At 38.5% G+C, this 23585-nt stretch overlaps 1 protein-coding gene across 2 annotated transcripts; it reads right to left on the reverse strand.

Moving 5' to 3' along the window:
- Positions 1-236: 236 nt before the first annotated feature.
- Positions 237-21699, reverse strand: LOC134344276 (transmembrane protein 106B-like). 2 transcript variants are annotated; one of them, XM_063043784.1, is made up of 8 exons: positions 21530-21699; positions 17172-17378; positions 14167-14230; positions 10708-10867; positions 8260-8400; positions 7892-7941; positions 3915-3968; positions 237-2633 (listed from the first exon to the last, which is right to left on the reverse strand). In XM_063043784.1, exons 2-8 carry the CDS (start codon positions 17365-17367, stop codon positions 2507-2509), a joined length of 792 nt encoding a protein of 263 aa, XP_062899854.1. In that variant the 5' UTR covers positions 17368-17378; positions 21530-21699; the 3' UTR covers positions 237-2506. The 2 variants fall into 2 exon arrangements, with proteins under 2 accessions (XP_062899854.1, XP_062899853.1); XM_063043783.1 differs by having other exon boundaries at positions 17172-17430.
- Positions 21700-23585: the final 1886 nt, after the last annotated feature.

The following is a 23585-nucleotide window of genomic DNA, read 5'->3' on the forward strand; positions in this document are numbered from 1 at the left end:
CAACAAAATACTAAAAATGTACTCATCTAGGAAAGAATAGAAACACTGAATCTGTTGTACAAAGTAATAGAACAATGGGGAAACACTAGCACTTTCAAGATACTACGTAGCAACGTCAAAATGTAAAACAGTCAGTTAAGCAGCCTTTGTGGTGGGAGAAGATTTGTAGAAGCTAAATAAGTGGAATGGATGGTTAAATACATTTAAACCATTAAAAGTACCAAATATTGAAAACTAGAATTAAAATGTACAGTCATTACTATGATATTGTATAACAGACGGTATGTTAACTAGCAACTGAACAAAATTTCAAGATAAATACTTTAAAATTTTAATATTAGCAGAAACTCAAATGTTAAAATAGCTTAAACAAATTAACAGTGTGCATCCAGAAACCTATTTTAATGTCTGTAAACTGTTTCACTTTACTATTATAAGCTTGAGTATTAGACAAAGGTGTACAATTATAATTTAATTAATACACAAGTGTCATGTCTGAACATACATACATTACTGTTATGAGTGGTAAAATTCATTTTTGTGCTCTGGTTGGGAAGAAGAGGGGAGATGGAAAGCAAGTAGGGGAACTTTACAATGAAATACAGGCCTCAATATAGCTTGCAACTGTAATACTTCAAAACTGTTTTCATTGGAACAAATGCTTTAAATTGTTTTCATTGTGATAATACACATTGAAATTTGTATATGTCTACATATTAACATTAGAAGAGCAGATAAAAGCCCAAAGACTGTATAGAAATGCTAAGAATAGTAAAGTCCCATTAGGTTTAGTTAAAAACAAACATTAAATCTATACTAAAGACTGATATAATTAGGTGTAATAAAATGCAAAAGCCAATATTAAACGTACACATTACACGCCTTAAAATTTAATAGCAATTCAGGCTGTGAATCAGTCTTTTAAAAACATTTTATTTGGAACAATGGATGCAAAATATAGTTTTCTAAATTCAGAGATCTTAAATGTGTCATGATTGCAAAATTCTGATTTTATATCAAAATAATGTCAAATAGAATGCTTTTCAGACAGCGACACTGGAAAAATTTAGTCTACCTGAATGTAACATTGAAAAGCACAATAAGAAAACTCTAAGGAATCAATGTGTCAGAGCAGAAAGTGCATCAGATGTGCAAGTCATTCAATTACAAACCCACTGAATATTAAACTACTGCAATTTAAGATTTCAATTAACAGTTAAACATTTTCCACATTACAAGTTGAGATTTATCTACTCCAGAAAGGTGGTAACAATAATGAAGTCCAATGGATTTCTTCAAAACAAAGATTACAAACAATCTTCTTTTTGCAAAATTCACCAGAAAATTATCAAAAAAGATTGGAGTTACTCTTAACACTGCAATCAAGCAATACACCATGAGCATTTTCAGTTTTAGCAGAATAAAATTCAGCAATAAATTAGTGGTTACATGGCAGCAATTCAGTAGTTTGAGTTAAATAACCAAGGTATACTGAAATCAGAATTGAGACTGAAATAAACATTTAATCCCTTGATGGTCAGTTTATCCACTTCTCAAAAATTATCTTTGCCTCAAAACATCATTTTTTATCCCCGAACTGCATCTCTAAAGCAAACCAAATTTATAATGTCATTAAGATGGTTGATTTTACGTCTCCGCATCAATAGTTTATTCGCTTATCGGAAGTACCACACGTAACTGCTAAACTTTTGTATTTATTATGATTTGACAGTAACTAAAGTGCATGGTTGCTGATAAATAATTGGAAATTGGTCACTGTTCAAAAAACAGGAAGTGATATTTGTATTCAAATGCTTGATCAGATGCAAGCTAAGAGTATGCCTTCGCTACATCAAAAACTAAATCGCAAAAGGGCATGTTTCAAAAAATACAGAAGTCATTTGGAGCTCTTTGAATTCTTTGTATTTTAAACAGAACTATGCATTGTGTAGTAAATAAAGTGAATGTTGAGGCTCAAATAAAATATCAGTTGGTGTATGATGCTGCCTAATAAAAACTTTTACAACTATTTGTTTAGTGTTAAATATTAGGTGAGGATTGGAATAAACAACACAATTTGAAATGACTAATTAGAAAATTTGTGATCCATACAAGGTGTTTAGTTAATTACTATAAGGTAAATCACATTGTCAACAGCAAGTAGTATCCATCTCCACAGTACATTTAAAAGATAATTTCAATTAGAATTAAAAGTAGAACACTCACACTGAAGTCATCATCTTTACTATTAAAGTCTTAGTGCTTGGATGATAGAAATTAATTCAAAAATGATTCCAGAAAAGCAAAAAAGGTCTTAACATAACTGACCAAGTAGAGATAACCAGTTCCCTTTAACCTGCTCGCATGTACTGGGACAATGTGACCCCAGTTGTAGTTAACTTTAGTCACTTTCAATTATAATTATCTTCATTTCACACAAATGTGAACATCTTGCAAACCCAATATTTGTATTAATATTCCAAGGCCTGTATTTGAGGCATAGTTCTTACTGTACAACATTGAGATTTTCTGATCTTTTGTAGTAAGTGGTGTTCTTCCCACAATCCACGTATTGATACCTTTCAAGTGAAACTTGCTCTGTGTGTCCAAAATAGGATGTTGTAACAGTGGCTCTGGAAGAAATATTTTATCAATTAAATTTATTCCATGCTGCATCAATATCTTAGAACAAATAGTTACCACGTTTCTTTATTTGAAATTAGCTCCTGACAATCATGGAAAAACAAAAATGACAGCCACCAAAACAAGTAATAAAAGAACAAACAAATTAAAAATCGAACATTAGAGATAACCAGCAGATTAGGCATCACTTAAGGAGAGAAAAACATTTTAGATTTTAGAACTGGAAATACAAGAATGCAGGGTCATCCACCTGTAATATTGTGCTGTATCTTACAGGCAGTTAATGTATTTTGCATCTCAACATTTTTACTTTTATACTGTTATTGACCTCCACCATTCGCACTCTTATGACTGATAAGCATTCATCATCTGTCAATATCAGCAGCATTAATGGCACCTCAATAGTTTTGGTTTCTAACATATATTAGATGCATAATAGTTTATTCTCAAGTTTTATTTGAACACTCCCAGCAGCACCAATACAAATTAGTGTATTGCAAAGTAGTAAATAACTCGAGCAGGACTGAAGCGAATGCTATTCCAGATCCCAGGAGGAAACAGCACAGTTTGATCCTGGCATGTTCTCACAGCTACACCTTTGACAAGAACAAGCAGAATGTGCTTCTTTGGAATAGTATGAAACTACATCTTGAAGCATATTTAATTACTTCATGAACTAATTACAAAGGCTAGCTTGACTACTTTTGTTAATGCAAAGTGTCAAACAGAAATAAATTAATCAGTTTAGCCTCCATCAAATCAAAAGCCAAATTGCTAAATCTGAAAATTCAGCATGTACAAGTCTGACAATTGAACTTAGTAGGGAGCAACTATAACATTATCAGAGATTCAGCCTTTAGGGAGATCCAAGAGCTCCTATGGCACTATCTGAACATTCAGCTGGCATTCTGCGTAATATTTACTAAGCAACCAAAAAAACAAATCAGTCATTATGCCCTTTTTACCTTACTGATACTCCAGGACTTAATGATCATAATTTACATGTCACTTCTGCCACCTCACAACTATGGCAACATGTTATTTCTTGAGAAGCACTTAAGGACCCTAAAAGGGTGGATTCTTAATTGAAAGCTCAATTCCAATCTTCACACAAAAATGTCCTTCTCTTCAAATATACGATGTGTATAACGTCTGCTATTTCCCAGATAAAATGAATGTAGTTAAACCCAAAACAATTCCTTTGTTCCCACTTTTATACTCAAAATATAAAGTCATGCAAGCACATGTCAGTGCACACTATTTATACTTACTGCATCAAAATCACAATATTATGTACTTTGATTGATGTCAGCGTGCAGTAGCCACTGTAAAACAATGATAAAACAACCATTTTCAGCTACAAGTTTCATAATACCACATTGTAAATTGCAACAAATAAAGTGTTCACTTTCTAACTGCACTCTTTAGTACTAACTCCATTTACCCAGATTGCATCAGCTTTCAGCCAAGGCTAGAAAGCTTGTTGTGATCCATCAAGATCCAAAAACAAATGAGTATTTTTGCTATAGCATGTGAAATTTAGTTAGATTGGAGAGATATTGTCATTGGATTTATTTTCCTTTACAGCCAGCAAACTGGAAATAAAGAGCATTCCTGACAATCTTTGAACCTATAGACTCTGTAAAACTAGTTCAACACAAACATTGAGAAGTTGGGGTTTGATAAGTACTTCACAAGTATTGAAATATATTTCAGTTGGTGAACATAAACAGTCAAATGCAAATTAATGTTGGTGACTGATTAACTCACTCCAGTTTTACTAGGTGTACAACTTTGATTTGACATGTCACGAAACTATTATTTATGGAGAAATACCAGAGATTATAGATATAATCATAAAACCAATTATCCTGCAAAATGGCGCCAGTGAAACTACTCTCACTGCAACCTGCAGCTTGTAATTTCCCTTTAACATATTTTTGAACCGTCTAAATTAACTAATGATTTCACGAGCTTCTGAATAACTCAGCAGACTTAACTAGCAGGAAGGCAGGTACAACATCTTCAAGCAGATACAGCTACATTGCCATCGTCAGAAGAGAGGGAGGAGGGAAGGGCTCCAAGCCAGATTAAAATTAAGGGCGTAAAACTTTCTCTATGCAGTATCTTGTTAGCAAATGTACAGCCAATGGAGAACCAGAATGAGGACCTCAGGTCAAGGTTGCTTCACTGGAAGAAAATGAAGTATTGCTGTGTTCTATGTTTCATGGAGACAGGGCTCATTCCAGACACACTGGATATATCAATAAGACGCAAGGGCTTCTCCATACACCGGATGGGCTGGACCGCAGATTCGAAGAAGTCAAAAGTGGACGGGGAGGGTCTGTGTTTCATGATAAACACTTTGTGATGCTTGGACATAGCGATCTTATCATACTTACTTCCCCAACCTGGAACATCTAAAGATTAAGTGCCAACTGTTCTACTTACTAATGGAAATTCTACTATGTGATACTGACTGCAGATTATCAAAGGCCAATGTTAAACAAGCACTCGAAGTATTGAGAACAGCCATTAACACACAAGAAAAAGCCTACCCTGACACTTATTCAAATCATTGTTGAGGACTTTAATAAAGCTTGGTTGAAGAAATTTCTGTCCAATTATCATCAACATATCAACTGCAGCACAAGGGGTCCCAACACACTTCACCACTGTACTATGATTAGGAATACCTACTGTTCTGTCATTAGACCTCAATTCTGAAAATCTGTTCATCTGACTGTCCTACTTGTAAAAGGCAGAGGGTACAGAAAAATACTCCACAGACAAGGACAAAGAGGCGGTTGCAGGAAGCAGAGGTTCAGCTACAGGATTGCTTTCAGTCAGTGAACTGGGCCATGTTCAAGTGCTCAGAGGATCGGAATGAAGACCATCACCTAAATGAGCATGTCCTCACAAAATCATTGAAAGTATTCCCCAACCAGAAGCCCTGGGTGAACCATGAGATTCGCAAGGGCCAGATCAGAGTCATTAAAGTCTGACAACTAAGAAAGCTACAAGAGGTCCAAGTACAATTTCCAGAAAGCCATCTCATGGGCGAAATGGCAATTCTGGGCTAAACTTGAATCTGAAAGATGCTTGACAGCTGTGGCAGGGCCTGATCCCCTTCCTGACACTTGTAAACGGAACAACTGCTACACCTGCCTCTACACCTTCTCCCTCACTACCATTCAGGGTATCAAACAGTCCTTCCAGGTGAGGTGACACTTCACCTGCAAGTCCATTGCGGTTATGTACTATGTCTGGTACTCCCGGTGGGGCCTCCTATTTATCAGTGAGAGCCAATGTAGATTGGGAGATGGCTTCGCCGAGCACCTATGCTCCATCCGCCAGAAGTGGGATCTCCCAGTGGCCACCCATTTTAATTCCACTTCCCATTCTGATAAGTCAATCCATGACCTCCTCTACTGTCGCGATGAGGCCACACTCAGGTTGAAGGAACAACACCTGGATAGTCTCCAACCTGATGGCATGAACATCGATTTCTCGATCTTCTGGTAATGCTGCCCCACCCCCTCACCATTCTCTCACCTCATCTCCTTGCCTGCCCATCACCTCCTTCTGATGCTCCTCCTCCTTTCCTCCATGGCCTTCTGTCCTCTATCAGATTCTCCGTTCTCCAGCTCTGTACCTCCTTCACCAATCAACTTCCCAGCCCTTTACTTTATCCCTCCCCTCCCAGTTTCACCTATAGCCTTGTGTTTCTCTCCTCTCCCCCAGCTTTTAAACCTACTCTTTATTTTTCCCCTCCAGTCCTGTCGAAGGGCCTTGGCCAGTAATGCAGTAATGTTGACTGTACTCCTCCCCCCCCCCCCACCTATTGATATTGCCTGGCCTGAGTTCCTCCAGGATTTTGTGTGTCGCTTGGACTTCCAGCATCTGCAGAGTTTCTCTTGTTTGTGACTGAATTATCTCCAAGTCCTTGGCCTCAATACCACCTTGTGCAAAAGGATCCTCGATTTCCTCATTCACAGACCTCAGTCAGTTCAGGTTGGCAACAACGTCTCCTCCACAATTTCCATCAGCACAGGTGCACCACAAGGCTGTGTGTACAAGTCCCTGCTTTACTCGCTTTATGCTTATGACTGAGAGGCTAAGCACGGATCCAATGTCATATTTAAGTTTACTGACACCACTGTTGTTGGCCAAATCAAAGGTGGTGACGAATCAGTATATAGCGGGCAGACTGAAAATCTGGCTGAATGGTTCTGCAACAACAAGCTGCCATTCAATTTCAGCAAGACAAGACGAGAACTGATTATCGACTAGAGGAAGAGGAAAGCAGAGGTCTATGAGCCAGTCCTCATTGGGAGGTAGAGGTAGCAAATTTAAATTCCTCCGTGTTATCATTTTAGAGGTTCTGTGCTGGGACCAGCATGCAAGTGACATTATGAAAATAAAATCACTGCAGTACCTCTACTTTCTTAGAAGTTTTTGAAGATTTAACATGTCATCTAAAACTCTGACAAACTTCTATACTGCAGATGTGTGGTGAAGAGCAAATTGCCTAGTTGTAACTCGGCCTGGTATGGAAACATCAGTGCCACTGAATGGAAAAGCCTACTAAAAGTAGTGGATACAGCCTCGTCCACTACAGGTAAAGCTCTCCCCACCATTGTGCACATCTATAAGGAGCACTGTCACAAAAAAAAGCAACATCCATCAGCAAGGAACCCAACCATCCAGGCCATGCTCTCTACTCACTGCTGCTGTCAGGAAAGAGGTACAGGAACCTCGGGACCCACACTACCAGGTTCAGGAAGAGTTATTATCCCTCAACCATCAGGCTCTTGGACCAGAGGGAATAACTTCCCTCACCCCAATACTGAACTGTTCCCATAATCTATGGACTCACTTTCAAGGACTATTCATCTCATGTTCTCATTAATTATTGCTTTTTTATTTCCTGTGAATGCACGTAAGAAAATAAATCTCAGGGTTGTAAACGGTTGTATACCCGTATTTTGACAATCAATTTCCTTCAAGCTTTGAAATTAAGAACTTGAAAGTTATTCCTACCACCTTCCATAAACTTAGCATGTTGCAGACATATGGGATTTAAACAAAAGTAATCTTACTTACCGATGTGATTTTGCAAGGACTCCACTTTTATTAGTGTTTTAATTATACAGTGCTCATTAAGATTTCAGTTTGATCAGAATCTGAATTGTCAAATAATGTAAATATGTATGGATTTTACTAAATTTTAATGATCATTACTTACTACATGTAGCTCATTTGATCTCCTATTAGAGTATGAACAGAGTAGTCAATCTGTGAAAGACATACAACGCATGCTTACTAAAATACAAGATGCAGTATAAAGCTTATATACTACAAGAACAAATTCTACCATCTCGCCTTCATCATGAGATTACTTCAGATAACAAATCAAATATTGAAAACAGATCTCACTTCAGTAATGAAGTTAACCCACAAAGAAAATTACTTTATACTGTAAACTCCTAATATACATAGCCAAATGATAACAATTCTATCTGTCAACGCTCCTGCATACATCTTACATTCCAAACCAAAATATTTTAAGTAAACTGTCAAAGCTAAAAGGGCCTATTCATTACCAACAATTACCTGCTTCATATCCAGAGGTCCAATTTTGGTAATGTTGCTTATCCGCGTTTTCCCAATAACAGTGTTGGAAAACTGTACTTGAGCACTAATGTTTGCCACACTGACTGAGTAGAGGTTGTTATTAGTGATATTTAGTGTGCTCTGCAAAGAATTAAACAACGTTCAGGAACAAAAGGCAATTTCCTTGCACAGTTATACAAATGCACTTCTAATGTGGTATATTTTTAAATATGTAAACAATGTGCTCAGTAGCAGAAAACTAACATTACGACTTCAGCTTTAATCTCTCATACACTATGAGATACCAAATGCACAGCTTTCATTCACTGTGTTCAGAAGGGAGAGGTGAAGGAGAAACTGAAAGAGGTAGACAATTAAAAATAACAAATAAGTATTGGTACTAATCCAATCTGTAAGCAACAACATTTCATCATACTCACTTAGGCTGATTTTGTAAAGAATGCCATATTTCCAACACAAAATATTTTTTTTTAAAAATCACTCAATTTTTCCGCCAACTCCAGGCCACTGCACACTGCCACATTTTCACACCAGAGCTATCAGTTTTATCACCAAACGTCATCATAAATGCAACTGTATCAAAGACAAACTAATGTCCTTTGTATCTATTGAACACGCCAATCTCCTTCAGTGTTACGCCATCATTCAACCTAGTAGAAATACTTTCACCTGCTTCCAATCTGATCTACCTAAACATAGCTGATCACCTCTAATAGTTTTCCTTCCTATAACCACATCAACCTCTGCAGATGCCTTAACCTACAATGATGAAAACACACCTTAAGCTTGCCCAGCAGGCTGATAATTGGCCCATCTCCTGTCAACACTGAACACTCCAAGCTATCAGACTGCATTTCTAATTTGAAACAAAAGAAATTGCCTTCACTCTTGGTCAATAATATAGTTCAATGACATTGACTAATCTCTCTCACTGAGTGTAAACCAAATTATAATTTGCAACCTCAATGTAACATGTGATCTGGTAATAAGCTTGTAACGGCATTCACACCGTCATCAAAATGGGCCCTCTTCCCCAGCCACTTGTATCATTAAACTTTATTCAGTAAATCAGCTCAAGCTCTACCTTAAAATCTAACATGTTTCTCATCTTTACCAGATCACAATCCCAAACTCAAATGCATTCCCCAAACCTGCTTCTTTCTTTCTCCAAGATGTTCTTTAAAACTTGTCTTAGTCCAAATATTGTTAGTCCCCTGATCCAGTATCACTGGGGCTCATTGGCAAGTTTTGTGTGGTAATGTAATGATCCACTCTGGGATACAAATGAAAGTAATGCAAGAGATAAAAAGCGCTAAAGTAATCTCAAGAATTATGTTACCTAGAACTATAAAAACTGCATATCTATACACCAAACCAATTGCAAAACTTAGCACACAAAACAAAAGACTGTAATAGGACATAACACAATGCTGCAGGAAAAAAGTAATGACAGTTAGCAAACTGTTACAGTAGTATACATTATGGACTTCAGTCATTCTGTGTCAAAGCAAATTTTTAAAAAACAGGGTAGTTATGTTTTGTAACTCTAAAAAATAAAAACTAATTGAAAGGAAAACAAAGGAGTCGGGGATGTTTATCTAATTTCATTTTTACTTTAAGCGAGGCATGTACACGTCATGATAGTGTCATGATTATGCAATTAACATTTATACATATGGCATAATGATTTAAACAATTGCTTAAACAATATTTCCAATATGACTAAAATTTCTAAATACACAACAGTAGTAAGCACTTGGAATGAGCTGCCAAAGTGGACAAGTGCAACACTTAAAGGGCATTTGGATATGGACTTGGAGAAGAGCTTAGAGGACAATGGGCTGAACACAAGCAACCGGGACTAGTATGGAGTTAGACTAGTATTTCCAGCTTCTTTGTTTTTTTTCAATTAGTTTTTGTTTCGGAGTTACAAAACATAACAACTGCTCTGTGTTTGTGCTGTATTACCCTGACCATATCAGAATCCTATCAACCCAAGTCTAAGAGCAACATTAAAAGAATAGAATTATTGCAATTAATAAAATAATTTCTTATAATAAATACAAAAAGGAAACAGTACATTGCAACTGTGTGCATTAAAAAAAAATCAACTGCAATACTTGTAACCAGTAAATAGATAGACTATACCCTATTAACCAGGCCACAATGAAGAGCTTAAGAGGGGAAAAATTCTACATCAGACATCTGCATAATAGAATTACTCAAAAGAAATAGACAAGTTCAAGTACAATCAATAACAAGAGGATTTTTCCTTGAAATTGTTTGAATGAGAGATGGTAATTATTTCAATGGCATAACTTTATTAACTTTACAAAAAAAATACCTCCAGCTTTTAAGGATAAATTAAGGTGTTTAAATCAATTTAATGGGTCAAGGTTTACTGTAATACTGAGATAAGCTACTTACTGTGATGTTGAGATATACTACCCGATTGCCTTGGTCATAGCTGACGTAAATGGACTTTACACCGACATAACTCACATCAATAGATCGTGGAAACAGGAAAAAAACAGCTTGGCCAGAAAGCAGCAAGCAGAGTATCACTGATGAGGTTACATACAACTTCCTGAAACAAAAAACAAGAATTTAATCACTAAAAAAAAGCATAGTATGTTCATCAATAATTGGATCACATCATGCAAAAGCTTAACAATACAAATACTTCGTTGAAGCAACGGCAGTATACATTCTCATCATCCTAACCAGCACTCGTTTGTTGATTGGGTTTCTCTCAGACCACATTCACTTATCTACTTAGTAAATTTCATTCCAATGGAAACAAATATCTAGAATTTGCAGTGACAACAACCTAACACCAAATCCCACATTTTGCTTAGATTCTTCGTCACCAGAGTTAATTCTATTGTCTTTCAAAACAATGTCAAAAACCCACAAAAAGTTAAAATTAAAATAATAAAAACCAATATATTTAGCATTCTATTTGTAAATGAAGTTAAGGTACTCAGTTATTGATTGGGTTTTTTGATGGCCTCAATCCCTCCTAAAAATTTTTTTGCCAACAGTATTTACTGAACAGTCTTTTTATTTAAATATTAAAAAGCCTAGTACATCAAATCTTTCCTGATGCATCAATGGTGTCAAGGCACAAGTTAGTTAACTTTCAATCAGCACTTTAAAAACCTAGCAACTTTTCATCAAATAATTGTGAAGTATTAAGATAAATTAGCTGCAAAACTCAAAAGGTGCGGGGGGGGGGGAGGGAGAAAGTAGTAACAGGAGACAGAGAGGAACTAATTAAAAAAGATAAAGCAAAGCTTATTTTCCTAAACAACTCAAAGGTCAGCCTGAACTTACTGATGGGACCTTTTGCTAAACCAAATTACCAAAGCTCAGCATTTAACAGCTTTGATCACAATTCTACAAGTGTCCATTTCTCGAAACAAGAGGATACACATAGTGAATAGAGGATTGCAAGGGCATGAGAACTTTAAGGGACTCCTGCAATCTGCCATGGAAAAGTCATTGTTCCACAACTGCTACTACATAATGGTAAAGATCCACTCCCTAAATCACACTGTACACGTCAATCTTCAATGTATACAAACTCCAAGAAAATGCAACGGCAGGGGTTGTGAGGTGGGGGGGGGGGGAAGCACTAACCACTACACTATATATGGGTGTGATTTCATCTCTTCATTATCACCCCTCATCATTATTCCAATTAAGTTATTATTCAATTGACTATGAAGACCCAGAAGGCATAAAAGCCTAGCATGCCTTTGGAAGAATTGCCATTTCAAAAATGCAATTCCATTTGTAGGGTAATTATTCAAACAAATGGCATAGGGAATCCAGACGCTACTAAACTTAAGCTAGTCAATACTAGAATACTCATTCTAATCAGTATTCCAAAAGAAAACACAACTCAACCATCCAGAGCAATGTCTTGCAACCTCAAAACAAATATGAAACCTTGCAGGAACTATTATAATGTGACACCCAGTCACACAAGATGGGAAATTTGGCCAAATCCAAAAGACAAGATCTCAAAGCACTGCTTAAAAAGTGAAGAATTAACTGCATTGCTAGGCAAAATGATTCATTCATTATGAAGGAGTAAGAAATAAGCATTACTGTAAAGAATTACAATTTACATAACAGGTGTAATTTAATTTTCATCCATTTTTGTGGCTATCCCATTTCTTCTCATCAGCCTTAATATGAATATTATCACAATATGTTATCACACATAATTAGAGTGCCTTCATTCTAATCCAAGCGCCAAGGCATTTCCAAGTAGACGGAAGAAAAGATTCAAGTGTATGCTCAGCGCCTCCATGAGGTACAATATTATATCCTTAATGACTCTTGGGATTTCCTGGCCTATGATCATTCAAAGTGGAGAAAGAGCATTCACAGTGATACTGAAAATCTGAAGTCCAATCAGGAGCCCCGAGAAGTGCAGAAGGACACCACTCACAAGCAAGCCCTATGCCCACTCCCATCAAGCACCTTCTGCTCATTTCCTGAAGATTCTTTGCTTCTCGCATTGGATTCAGAGGGGACCAATGCAGCTAAGAAAACCAGAGTGGAAGCAAGCCAGCCTCCAATGTGAAGGATTGCCCATTAAGAGCCTTTCGATGTCTTGTATAACATCAGTCTTTTTTTTTAAATCTTGCATTTTGTGTTCATTCCCTTCTCCTTCAATTACTCTTCAAAACATAGCTCACTAATCACGTTTGGAGTAACCTTACATGTTCCCATTACCCATTCAACTAGCAAAACAGCAGGCCTCTACACCGAAGAGCCACCAAAAAGGAAAGATCGCACAAAATTTAAGAAACGCAGTTGGTCTCGTAATATCAATTAAGGAAAGGGGTATTTCACATCACCTTCGGATTTGTGATGCCTTACAATTGATAATTTTATTTCATAATTATCATTTAAAGGAGGATTCCAATTTTAGGATGAAAAAGAACCTTTATTTTTCTATAAACAAAGTCTCAACTCAAAAATATAAGTGTTTCTCAGTGGAAGTACCATGTCATTGTTTCTCAGTGGAAGTACCTTGTACTGCATGTCCAATAAGCTCATTACATTAATAATTGTTGTTCCAAATATTGAGAGTGGTAGAATTACTACTACTGATAATACAGGTCTCAAAAATATTCAGTTGAATTTAGAATTATCAAGACATAACACATGCAACTTTGTCACAGAAAATGCAAGGAAGCACCTCCACATTTCATTTAATAACACATTGTAATTTCTGCACCAAACATTGCAGCGATTTCTTCAATTTCTAAATATTTGAAGGAAAATTACTCTTATGGGAAGCATCTGAACATCTTCAAGAAGTGCTGCCTCAAGAAGGCAGCATCCAACACTAAAGACCCTCACCATCTCAGATATGCCCCCTTCTCATTACTATCAGGGAGGTAAAGGAGCATGAATACTCTCACTGAATGATTCAGCAATGGCTTCTTCCCCTCCACCATTACATTTCTGAATGGTCCACGAATCCATGAACACTAACCCATTTTTCACATTTTTGCAGAATTTATTGTAATTTTATTTCCATGCACTGCTGCCACAAAACAGGTGCCATAAGACCTGATGATCAAATAATTCACAATTACAAATGGATTGATTCAACATGAAATTGGTTTCATGGCCACTCCATTCCCATCACAGAATGTGTTGCTTGATTACTATCCAGGAAGCTTAATGGGAAATTGATTAGTGTTTTCTTGACAGAAACATAAATATGAAGTACTTAAGAGTCAAAGCATAGTATTTTTCTTAAATGATGGAACTTCTAAGTTCACAATAGAACTACACAAATCTATTTTGGCATGTATTGATGCAACTGTTACCATTCCTTAAAATGTCAATGCAACCTACGTTCGCCTGGGTCTTAGCCTTTGATCACTGTAAGGAATTAATGCCACAAGCTGGTTTTCTTGACCTAAAATGGAGAAATGAAAACATTTAATATTGGCTAGTAAACAGATCCACTTGATCTTCTCAAAACCAAAAGGATTGTTCCAAAGAAATGGTTTTAAAAAAAACACAAAATTTCCACAAAATTTGCTGATATTTTCACATGGGAGTACTGTCCAATACTCCTTTTCACCTCAACTAAGAAATTTTAAGGTTTTTTTTGAAAAAATAACACAAACAATCCATGTCCTAAGTGTACAAGAACTTCCCATACAGTACAACATGTTCAGCAGTATGGATATTGTTTTGACTACTGAACATTATTCTATTAATACATCACTTCAAAATGCTATCTAGGAGAATAATAGTTTCCAATGAGCACAGTGAGTGGACAGCAGCTGGTGATTGGAGCCCTGGTAAGCCAGATGCTGAATCATCAAATATCAGTCCTCTTAGGTTTTTACTGTACCACCCTTATACTGCTAACTGATACCCTCAGAGTACTCAGGAGACAGGATAATAAATAGTGTTAATATTATTCACAGTTCAAACAGTTTTATGTATTAAAAAAAGTTCTTGATTATAGAGGGAACCCAAAGCACCTCCCCAAAAAGCAAAATTCTTAACGTAGTACCAAGCACCTAATTTCTAATCAACTTGTTTTATCAGCTGCTACACAAGGGACCTGGATCTGTGTTTGTATGTGACAGAGAAACTAGTTCCACTGTAATTACTGTGAAACCAAAATATGCTTGCAACACTGTGTGTCCGACAGAGTGATCAGCAGCACTGGGGCTCCACAGGGGACTGTCTTGTCTCCCTTTCTCTTCACCATTTACACCTTGGACTTCAACTACTGTACAGAGTCTTGTCATCTTCAGAAGTCTTCTGATGACTCTGCCGTAGTTGGATGCATCAGCAAGGGAGATGAGGCTGAGTACAGGGCTATGGTAGGAAACTTTGTCACATGGTGTGAGCAGAATTATCTGCAGCTTAATGTGAAAAAGACTAAGGAGCTGGTGGTAGACCTGAGGAGGGCTAAGGCACCGGTGACCCGTTTCTATCCAGGGGGTCAGTGTGGACATGGTGGAGGATTACAAATACCTGGGGATATGAATTGACAATAAACTGGACTGGTCAAAGAACACTGAGGCTGTCTACAAGGAGGGTCAGAGCCGTCTCTATTTCCTGAGGAGACTGAGGTCCTTCAACATCCGTCGGACAATGCTGAGGATGTTCTACGAGTCTGTGGTGGCCAGTGCGATCATGTTTGCTGTTGTGTGCTCGGGCAGCAGGCTGAGGGTGGCAGACACCAACAGAATCAACAAACTCAATCGTAAGGTCAGTGATGTTGTGGGGATGGAACTGGACTCTCTGATGGTGGTGTCTGAAAAGAGGATGCTGTCCAAGTTGCATGCCATCCTGGACAATGTCTCCCACCCACTACATAATGTACTGGTTGGGCACAGGAGCACATTCAGCCAGAGACTCATTCCACAAGATGCAACACACAGCGTCATAGGAAGTCATTCCTGCCTGTGGCCATCAAACTTTGCAACTCCTCCCTTGGAGGGTCAGACACCCTGGGCCAATAGGCTGGTCCTGGACTTACTTCCTGGCATAATTTACATATTACTATTTAATTATTTACAGTTTTATTACTATTTAATTATTTATGATGTAACTGTAACGAAACCCAATTTCCCCCGGGATCAATAAAGTATGACTATGACTATAACTCGAATGCTTGAACCAAGATGATATGGAACAACCAATCAAACAAACACCTAATCAAAAGAAGATTAACAATGCAGAGTAAGAAAGCAGAAAGATCAAGTGAATTCCAGAAGTTAGGGCCTTGACAGCCCAGAAATAGATGCCAATACTGGAGCAATTCAATTGAGAATGCTCCAAAACGGGATTAATAACATGCCACACAATTGGCTGGTTAGCAACATTGAAGTAAATAGAATTTAAAAACTTAAAAATCAGCGGTAGCAGAAATAAGAAAATGAGGTTAAAAAATTGGTGATGAATGGTTATTTTATTCAGACTGCAGGGTGACCTACAGTGATGTTTCCCAAAACTTAATACTAGAATCATCTGTTAATTGCTCAGACATGTGAACATACAGGGAAAATTCTCCAAATCTGCAGATGATGCACAAGACTTAGAAGCATGGCAAAACAAAGTGGCCAGCGAAATTGAAAGGTAATCATATTCTGGGTGCAAAAGCAGACGGGGAGGCAACAGTTTATTAGCGAGTTGAAAAATGATACACCTTACGAAAACAAACAAAATAGTGTACACTACAAAATGATTCTGTTCCAAGGATTGAGTAGGAACTGATAGGTCAACTGTCTTTATGTTCATCAACCTCTGGAAGTAGCAAGACATGTTGACAGTGTGATTAGCAAAACATTTGATGAGCTAGGATTCATAAACACACACAGACTACTGAAGCAAGGAGATTACACTGATCTTGTGAAAAATGCTAGTTAGGCCACAACCATAACATTGCATTCAATATAGTTTAATGTAAATACGAGGTGGCTGTGGTAAAGAAATGATTACTAGATTAGTTGTGAAAATTCTAATCTCTACAAGGCAAGGTGAGATTTAGGAGGAACCAGACAGGCATCTTCACCCCCCCCCCCCCGCAACCCAACCCAGAGGGTAGTCCATATATGGAATGAGCTGCTGAGGAAATGGTTGCAGCAGATAGATTAACAAAAGCCAAATGCATGTAGGCAATAAGACAAGCTGAGGTGGGCACCTTAAGTCAGCATGGACCAGATGGGCCAAAGGGCCTGTTTCTCTGCTGTAAGATAAGAATCTACTACTTAATTGGTAACTTGCATGTACTGATACATAGTGGCTATCCAGTAGAACTAATATACTTGTTGCACTGTATGTAGTTAAAGCAAGTCTCCAAATTAGCAATGAAAATATTCAGAAATAATCACCTCTTGGAATTCTTCCTGTTCCTTGACATGTTGGACAGGTAACACTGTCTCGACCAGTGAATTCCACATATGGAAACTGGGAAATATCCCCATTTCTAGAGTCCTCACTGTGATTGGATGAGATCTCCAATTTGCTGGATTCACCACTTTCACTGATAGGTTTGCGCAGGGATAGACGTGACAGGTTTTTCCCCATGCTTCAATCACCTGGAGGAAAGATTAAATATGGGAACTCGAACATGGGACACAGAACATCCACCTTCAAAAGAGAACAAACAGCTTAGATGGAAAAAGAAAAACAGTGCAAGTCTAAACACAAAAATCTAAGACTTGTTCCAAAACATTAATTTAACCCAAGTACAGACTAACGAAAGTGTAACCCAAAATGTTAACTTCCATCTCAAGTTCACACCTCAACTGAGTACTTTAGCATTTTGTTTCTCTTTCACACTTGAAGAATCGTCTCCTATATTTTGTACCTGTTCAAGGTAGACAGAATTGAGAAATGCCCTAATACCAGCAGACTAATTTGTTGCTGATTTCAGCCAAGGTTTTATACAGAAAATACAGAATCACAGAATAGTACATGCTCTTGAATTGTGAATTATTACCAGAGACAGATATTTAACATGTTCAAATTGTCCATGATAATATGTGCACCAAAACATTTCAAACAAAAATAATGAGAAAAGCAAAAATAGGAATAAAATGATCAAAGTCTAAAGTCAAGCATTTTAAATGTAGCTGCTAAAGAAAATCCAGAGTCTAAGACTGCAAAGAGATATCAGGCAAATTTTCAAGTAAATATATGAACTACCCAAATGTAGCCAGCAATATATTTTATCATTACATGGTGACTGAAGGAAATAATATTCTACCAGACTATGAACTACATTTAAAAATTGAGCTACTTCTAAGACAATAGCAACATTGTCTGCTAATTAGTGCATACCCAAGTTCAACTGCAAATTCCAATATATTCTTCAATATTGAACCAAAAAATTTGTCACATTCAGAAGCATCCTTTCTCTTCTATCACTGGAATCATTGTACAAATGATTCTAGTGATGGGAGAAGGGATGAATATGCAGGATATGGAAAACACACAGATTACCTTAGTTTAGTAGGGATTAGTTCAGTTGGGCATTTGATTAGTAAATTGATTAGTTTAGCACAGCACTGTGGGCTGTACTGTGCTATGTTTTATGTAAACCTCTGAGCTAGATTTAATGATTATTCTTTAGAAACTTGAAGTTTGTTAAATATCTAGGAGAGGAAAACATACAAAATTCAATGCAAAGTTTAAAAATTCAAGGGGGAGACTTCTGAATTTCTAAACAAAAGCTCAATGCAGTCATAAGCCTGAAACACAGCTTCAGCAAGTGACAACAGTACAAATTATTCAAAGTTGAAGAAAATTCAACTGGATTCTCTCTTCCTTGGTTCAGTCTCTTCCTGTGACACTTCTCATGCTCTTGATCTCAACAACTTTCAATTCCCTGGCCCTGATCGCCTCATTTTCACTCTGGATCTCTAGTCCCTATACATTTCTATCGCCCATCAAGAAAGCTTAAAGCTCTCCACTTCCTTGTCATCAAAAGATCCACTTGAGTTCCTTTCCACCATCACCCTTCTCCATCTTGTAGAAGTGGTCATCAGCAATTTTTCCTTCAGCTCCAGACTCAAGAGGTAGCCATGGGCACGTGCATGGGCCCCAGCTTTGCCTGCCTTTTGTTGGCTACGGAGAACAGTCCATCTTCTAAGTCTTCCCTGTAGTGCTTCCTAACTCATTTTGTGCTACACTGTTGACTGCATTAATGCTACGTCTTCACACACCCATGCTGAGCTCATCAATTTTGCCTCCAACTTCCGCCCTGCCCTTAAATAGACTTGGTCCATAGCCAATGTCTTTCTCCCCTTTCTTGGTCTGTCTCCACCTCTAAAGATAAACTCTCTACCAACAACTTTTGTAAAGTTACAGATTCCCATGGCTATATTGACTATACCCATTCCCACTGTCTACTGTAAAAATTATATTCCATTTCTCAGTTCCTTCATCTCCACAACTATTCCCAGGTCGAGGCTTTCCTTTCTACGATATCAAATGTCCTCCTCCTTCAAAGAACAGGGTTTCCCTTCCTCCACCATTGATGCTGCCCTCACCAACATCTCCTCTATTTCCTGAATGTCTGCACTCACCCTATCTTCTCTCCACCTTAACAGGGATAGAGTTCCTCTTATCCTCACCTACCACCCCATGAGCCGCTGCATCATTCCACCAAACCCATCTTTACTTCCTCCCCTCCACAGAGATTTCTCTCTGTGATTCCCTGGTTCATTCATCTGTCCCCAGTAATTTACCTCCTGGCACATATCCCTGCAAATGTGAGAAATGAAATAACATACCTGTCCATTCACCTCCTCCCTCACCTCCATTCAGGGCCCCAAAAAGTCCTTCCAGGTAAGACAACACTTCACCTGCAAATCTGTTTGGGTTGTCTATTGTGTCCAGTACTCCTGAATGCACCTTCAATGCACATTGGTGAGACCCGATGTAAACTGGGGGACTACTATGTCGAACACTTCCACTCCATCCACCAAAAGCAGTATTTCCCAGTGGCCAACCATTTTACTTCCTACCCCCATTCTGCAATTGTGCCACCAAGAGGCCACCCTCACAGTGGAGGAGCAATACCTCAAATTCTGTCTGGGAAGCCTCCAAACTGATGGTATGCACATCAATTTCTCCTTCCCATAATTGTTTTCCTATTCCCTCCCTTCTCTTCTATTCTCAACTCTGGCCTGTTACATCTTCTCCTCATCTGCCTATCACCTCCCCGGTGTCTCCTTTCTTTTCTCCCATGGTCCACTCTCTTTTCTATCAGATTCCCTCTTTTCCAGTCCTTTGCTTTCCCACTCATCTAGCTTCACCTTCGAGCTCGTCCTCCTTCCCCTCTCCCCACCTTTTTATTCTGACACCTTCCCCATTCCCCTTCCCAGTTCTAAAAAAGGGTCTCGGCCTAAAATGTCAACTATTTATCCATTTTCATACATGGTGTCTGACCTGCTGAGTTCCTCCAGCACTTTGTGGGTTGCTCTGGATAGCAAAGTGTTTGTATTTAATGTTAAATCAATACTAGAAACAAGATGAAATGACTAAAATTTCCTAATGATCACACAGCATGGAAGAGCAAATTAAATAAGCTAATGGAGTAGGTACAAAAAAAATCAGAGATATTAACCAAAAAATTCAGAGTAAAGAGGAATAAATTCTTTAATTCAAACAACTGCAAAGCCATTTCTGATCAATTGCAGAATTAGGTAATTCGCACAGACTAACCATCTAGAATGAGACCAATTGGTTAGTTCATAACTACATAACAATGTAAGCTCTTTTTTAAAAAAATGTGAATAATGAATTATTCTGCTCGAAGGAAGCAACTTTAGTTACATGTCACGTGATTCTTGAATTCATTTAGAAACCGATTAACAGTTTTTAAATCCAACTAAATTCGACCGAACAGTAGAACAATTTCACCTGTGGGTCGCCAAAGTTTCGCGACTAAATTTGAAAACTGCAAACTTTTATTACCTTGACAAACGGTTTACACACAGCTTTCGTTCAAATACAATGAACAAAATTAACACACTGATAAGATTAACACACAAGCTGTTATTAATGCATCTCTAGGAGATTCCACCTTTATACGAAGTGAAGAATTAGTAACCAGTATTGAAATCCCTGCAACGCTTGCGGATCGAAACCGTATACCTGTCTAATCAATGGCAGCCTGTGGTTCCCATAATTGCTACATCAGGCAACTTAAGTCACACAAAACCAGAGGAAGAAAGTCTTCCATGGTCACCACGATCGCCCAAGTGAATCCCCCCCCCCTTTCTCGTTGCAAAACACGTGCTATCTGCTAGTTTCACCTTCCTAGAAAAAAATCTTCATAGAGTTACAAGCTATATTAGTGCGTGAAAACGTTAACTTGTATGTTGAACCTCTAAAATCTGAATTAACAGGAAATTATTTTCCGCCAGGATTTAGAAGATATAATCCGTACAGAGAAGTCACGACCCTTAGATAGACTAGCTTCACAGTACACACGTCGAACGAAGTGTCAGCATCTGTGGCGTACTGACAGGAAGGCCATGGTAGAGACTCCACACGTTTACTCACGCTGCCTCAGGTGCGGAGGATAAGCCGCTGCCGGCGGCGGCACCCACTAATCCAGACTCTAGGTTTGCACCTCTCAACTCGAGCCTCAGGCCGTGCACCTTCACCGGGACAGCCGGTGGGGCCGGCCAAAACTGGGAGTCGCCGCCAGCGCGTCCGTCAAACAATGTAAACTTACCACCTCACTCCGGATTTACCGATAACCGAAACTGTGTTCTGACGCTTTTCTAGCGGAGTCACGTCTAACGTCGCGCTATGTTCGTTATTTACAAAAAAAATAACAAGATGGACTGACCGAACCCCGTGTTTACCATTTTTTTTGCACGCCGCGCAAGCGCACAGGCACCGACTCCGTGATGACACGCAGACCCATTGGATGACGTCACAGCGCTTCCCTGCGGTTGCGGCAGGTGCTTACTGCGTTCAGTTTTAATTTTTGATTTCCGGAATGATTTCTTCTGCTGAGTTGCAAAAATAAGTATTTCTTACCCTTTTGTACCCAAGTAGATTGAAAGGTAATGTAGATTTCAAGTTGAGGATAGTTTGTCAAAGTTCAAAATTAGTATATGTCACCATATACAACCCTAAGGTTCATTTTCCTGCGGGGATACTCAGCGATTCTATAGAGTAGTAACTATAACAGGATCAATGAAAGATCAGCTAGAGTGCTGAAAACAACAAACTGAAAATGAAAATACAAATAAATAGTAGTAAAAAACAAGAACATGAGAGTCCTTAAAGCGGGAACATCTTTAAGGACTTTGTGGGAACATCTCAATGGATGGGCAAGTGAGTGTAGTTATCCTCATTGTTTAAAAGCCTGATGGTTGTGGGGGTTAGTAACTATTCCTGAACCTGGTGAGTTGTGAAACTCTTGTACGTTCTACCTGATGGCAGCAGTGAGAAAAGAGCATGGCCTGGGTGGTGAGGATTTCTGATGACGGATGCTGCATGTAGTTGTGCTCAGTGGTTGAAGGGCTTGACTTGTGATGTACTGGGGCAAATTCGCTACCTTTCGTAGGATATTTTGTTCAAAGGCATTGATGTTTCCATACCAAGCTGTGATACAGCCTAATTAACAATAGGAATAATCAACTGTTTTGTTTAATTCATTCCTTAGGATGTAGTTATTTCTTTGAAAGATCACATTGTACCACAGTAGTGAGGATGCCCTGTAGATACCCGTATTGTCAGTATCTGAAGTCTGCTGTCATTCAACCCAACACCCAAAGGAATTTGGTTAGGGATTGCTTAAAAGTGAGAAAATATTTGGGATGGTATTGGAGGCTGAGAGCACATAAAAGGAGCAAAAGGAATGGATTAGTCAACAAATTTTCCATGCATATACTACTTCAGCCACTACCTGCCCATTAGCCACCTTAGAATAGACAAAATTGAAGTTGAAGCAAGGCACATAATATGATCAAGATTCTGCTTAAGAACATAACAGAAGCAGCTAATTGAGCCTGACCACCACTCACTACTATCATGGCTAATCTGTCTGAAGTTTCACCCCTCACCTGCACCAGCTCTTCAGAGCCCTAAATTCCTCAATCTTCCATAAAGCATTTAAGACCATCATTCCCACAATCCTGATTGAGAAGTTGCAGAATCTGGGCTTCTGTACCTCCCTCTGCAATTGGATCCTCAACTTCCTAACCGGAAGACCACAATCTGTACAGATTGGTGATAACATATCCTCCTCACTGACGATCAACACTGGTACACCTCAGGCATGTGTGCTTAGCCCACTGCTCTACTCTCTATATACATGACTGTGTGGCTAGGCAGAGCTCAAACACCATCTACAAATTTGCTGATGATACAACCACTGTTGGTAGAATCTCAGATGATGATGAGAGGGCATAGAGGAGTGAGGTATACCAACTAGTGGAGTGGTGCCGCAGCAACAACCTGGTACTCAACGTCAGTAAGACGAAAGAGCTGATTATGGACTTCTGGAAGTGTAAGATGAAGGAACACATACCAATCCTCGTAGAGGGATCAGAAGTGGAGAGAGTGAGCAGTTTCAAGTTCCTGGGTGTCAAGGTCTCCGAGGATCGAACCTGGTCCCAACATATCGATACAGTTATAAAGAAGGCAAAGAAGGCTATACTTTATTAGGAGTTTGAAGAAATTTGGTATGTCAGCAAATACACTCAAAAACTTCTGCAGATGTACCGTGGAGAGCATTCTGACAGGCTGCATCACTGTCTGGTATGGGTGGGGGGGGG

This window comes from Mobula hypostoma, chromosome 3 (genome assembly GCF_963921235.1).
Source record: "Mobula hypostoma chromosome 3, sMobHyp1.1, whole genome shotgun sequence".
Taxonomy (NCBI): domain Eukaryota; kingdom Metazoa; phylum Chordata; class Chondrichthyes; order Myliobatiformes; family Myliobatidae; genus Mobula; species Mobula hypostoma.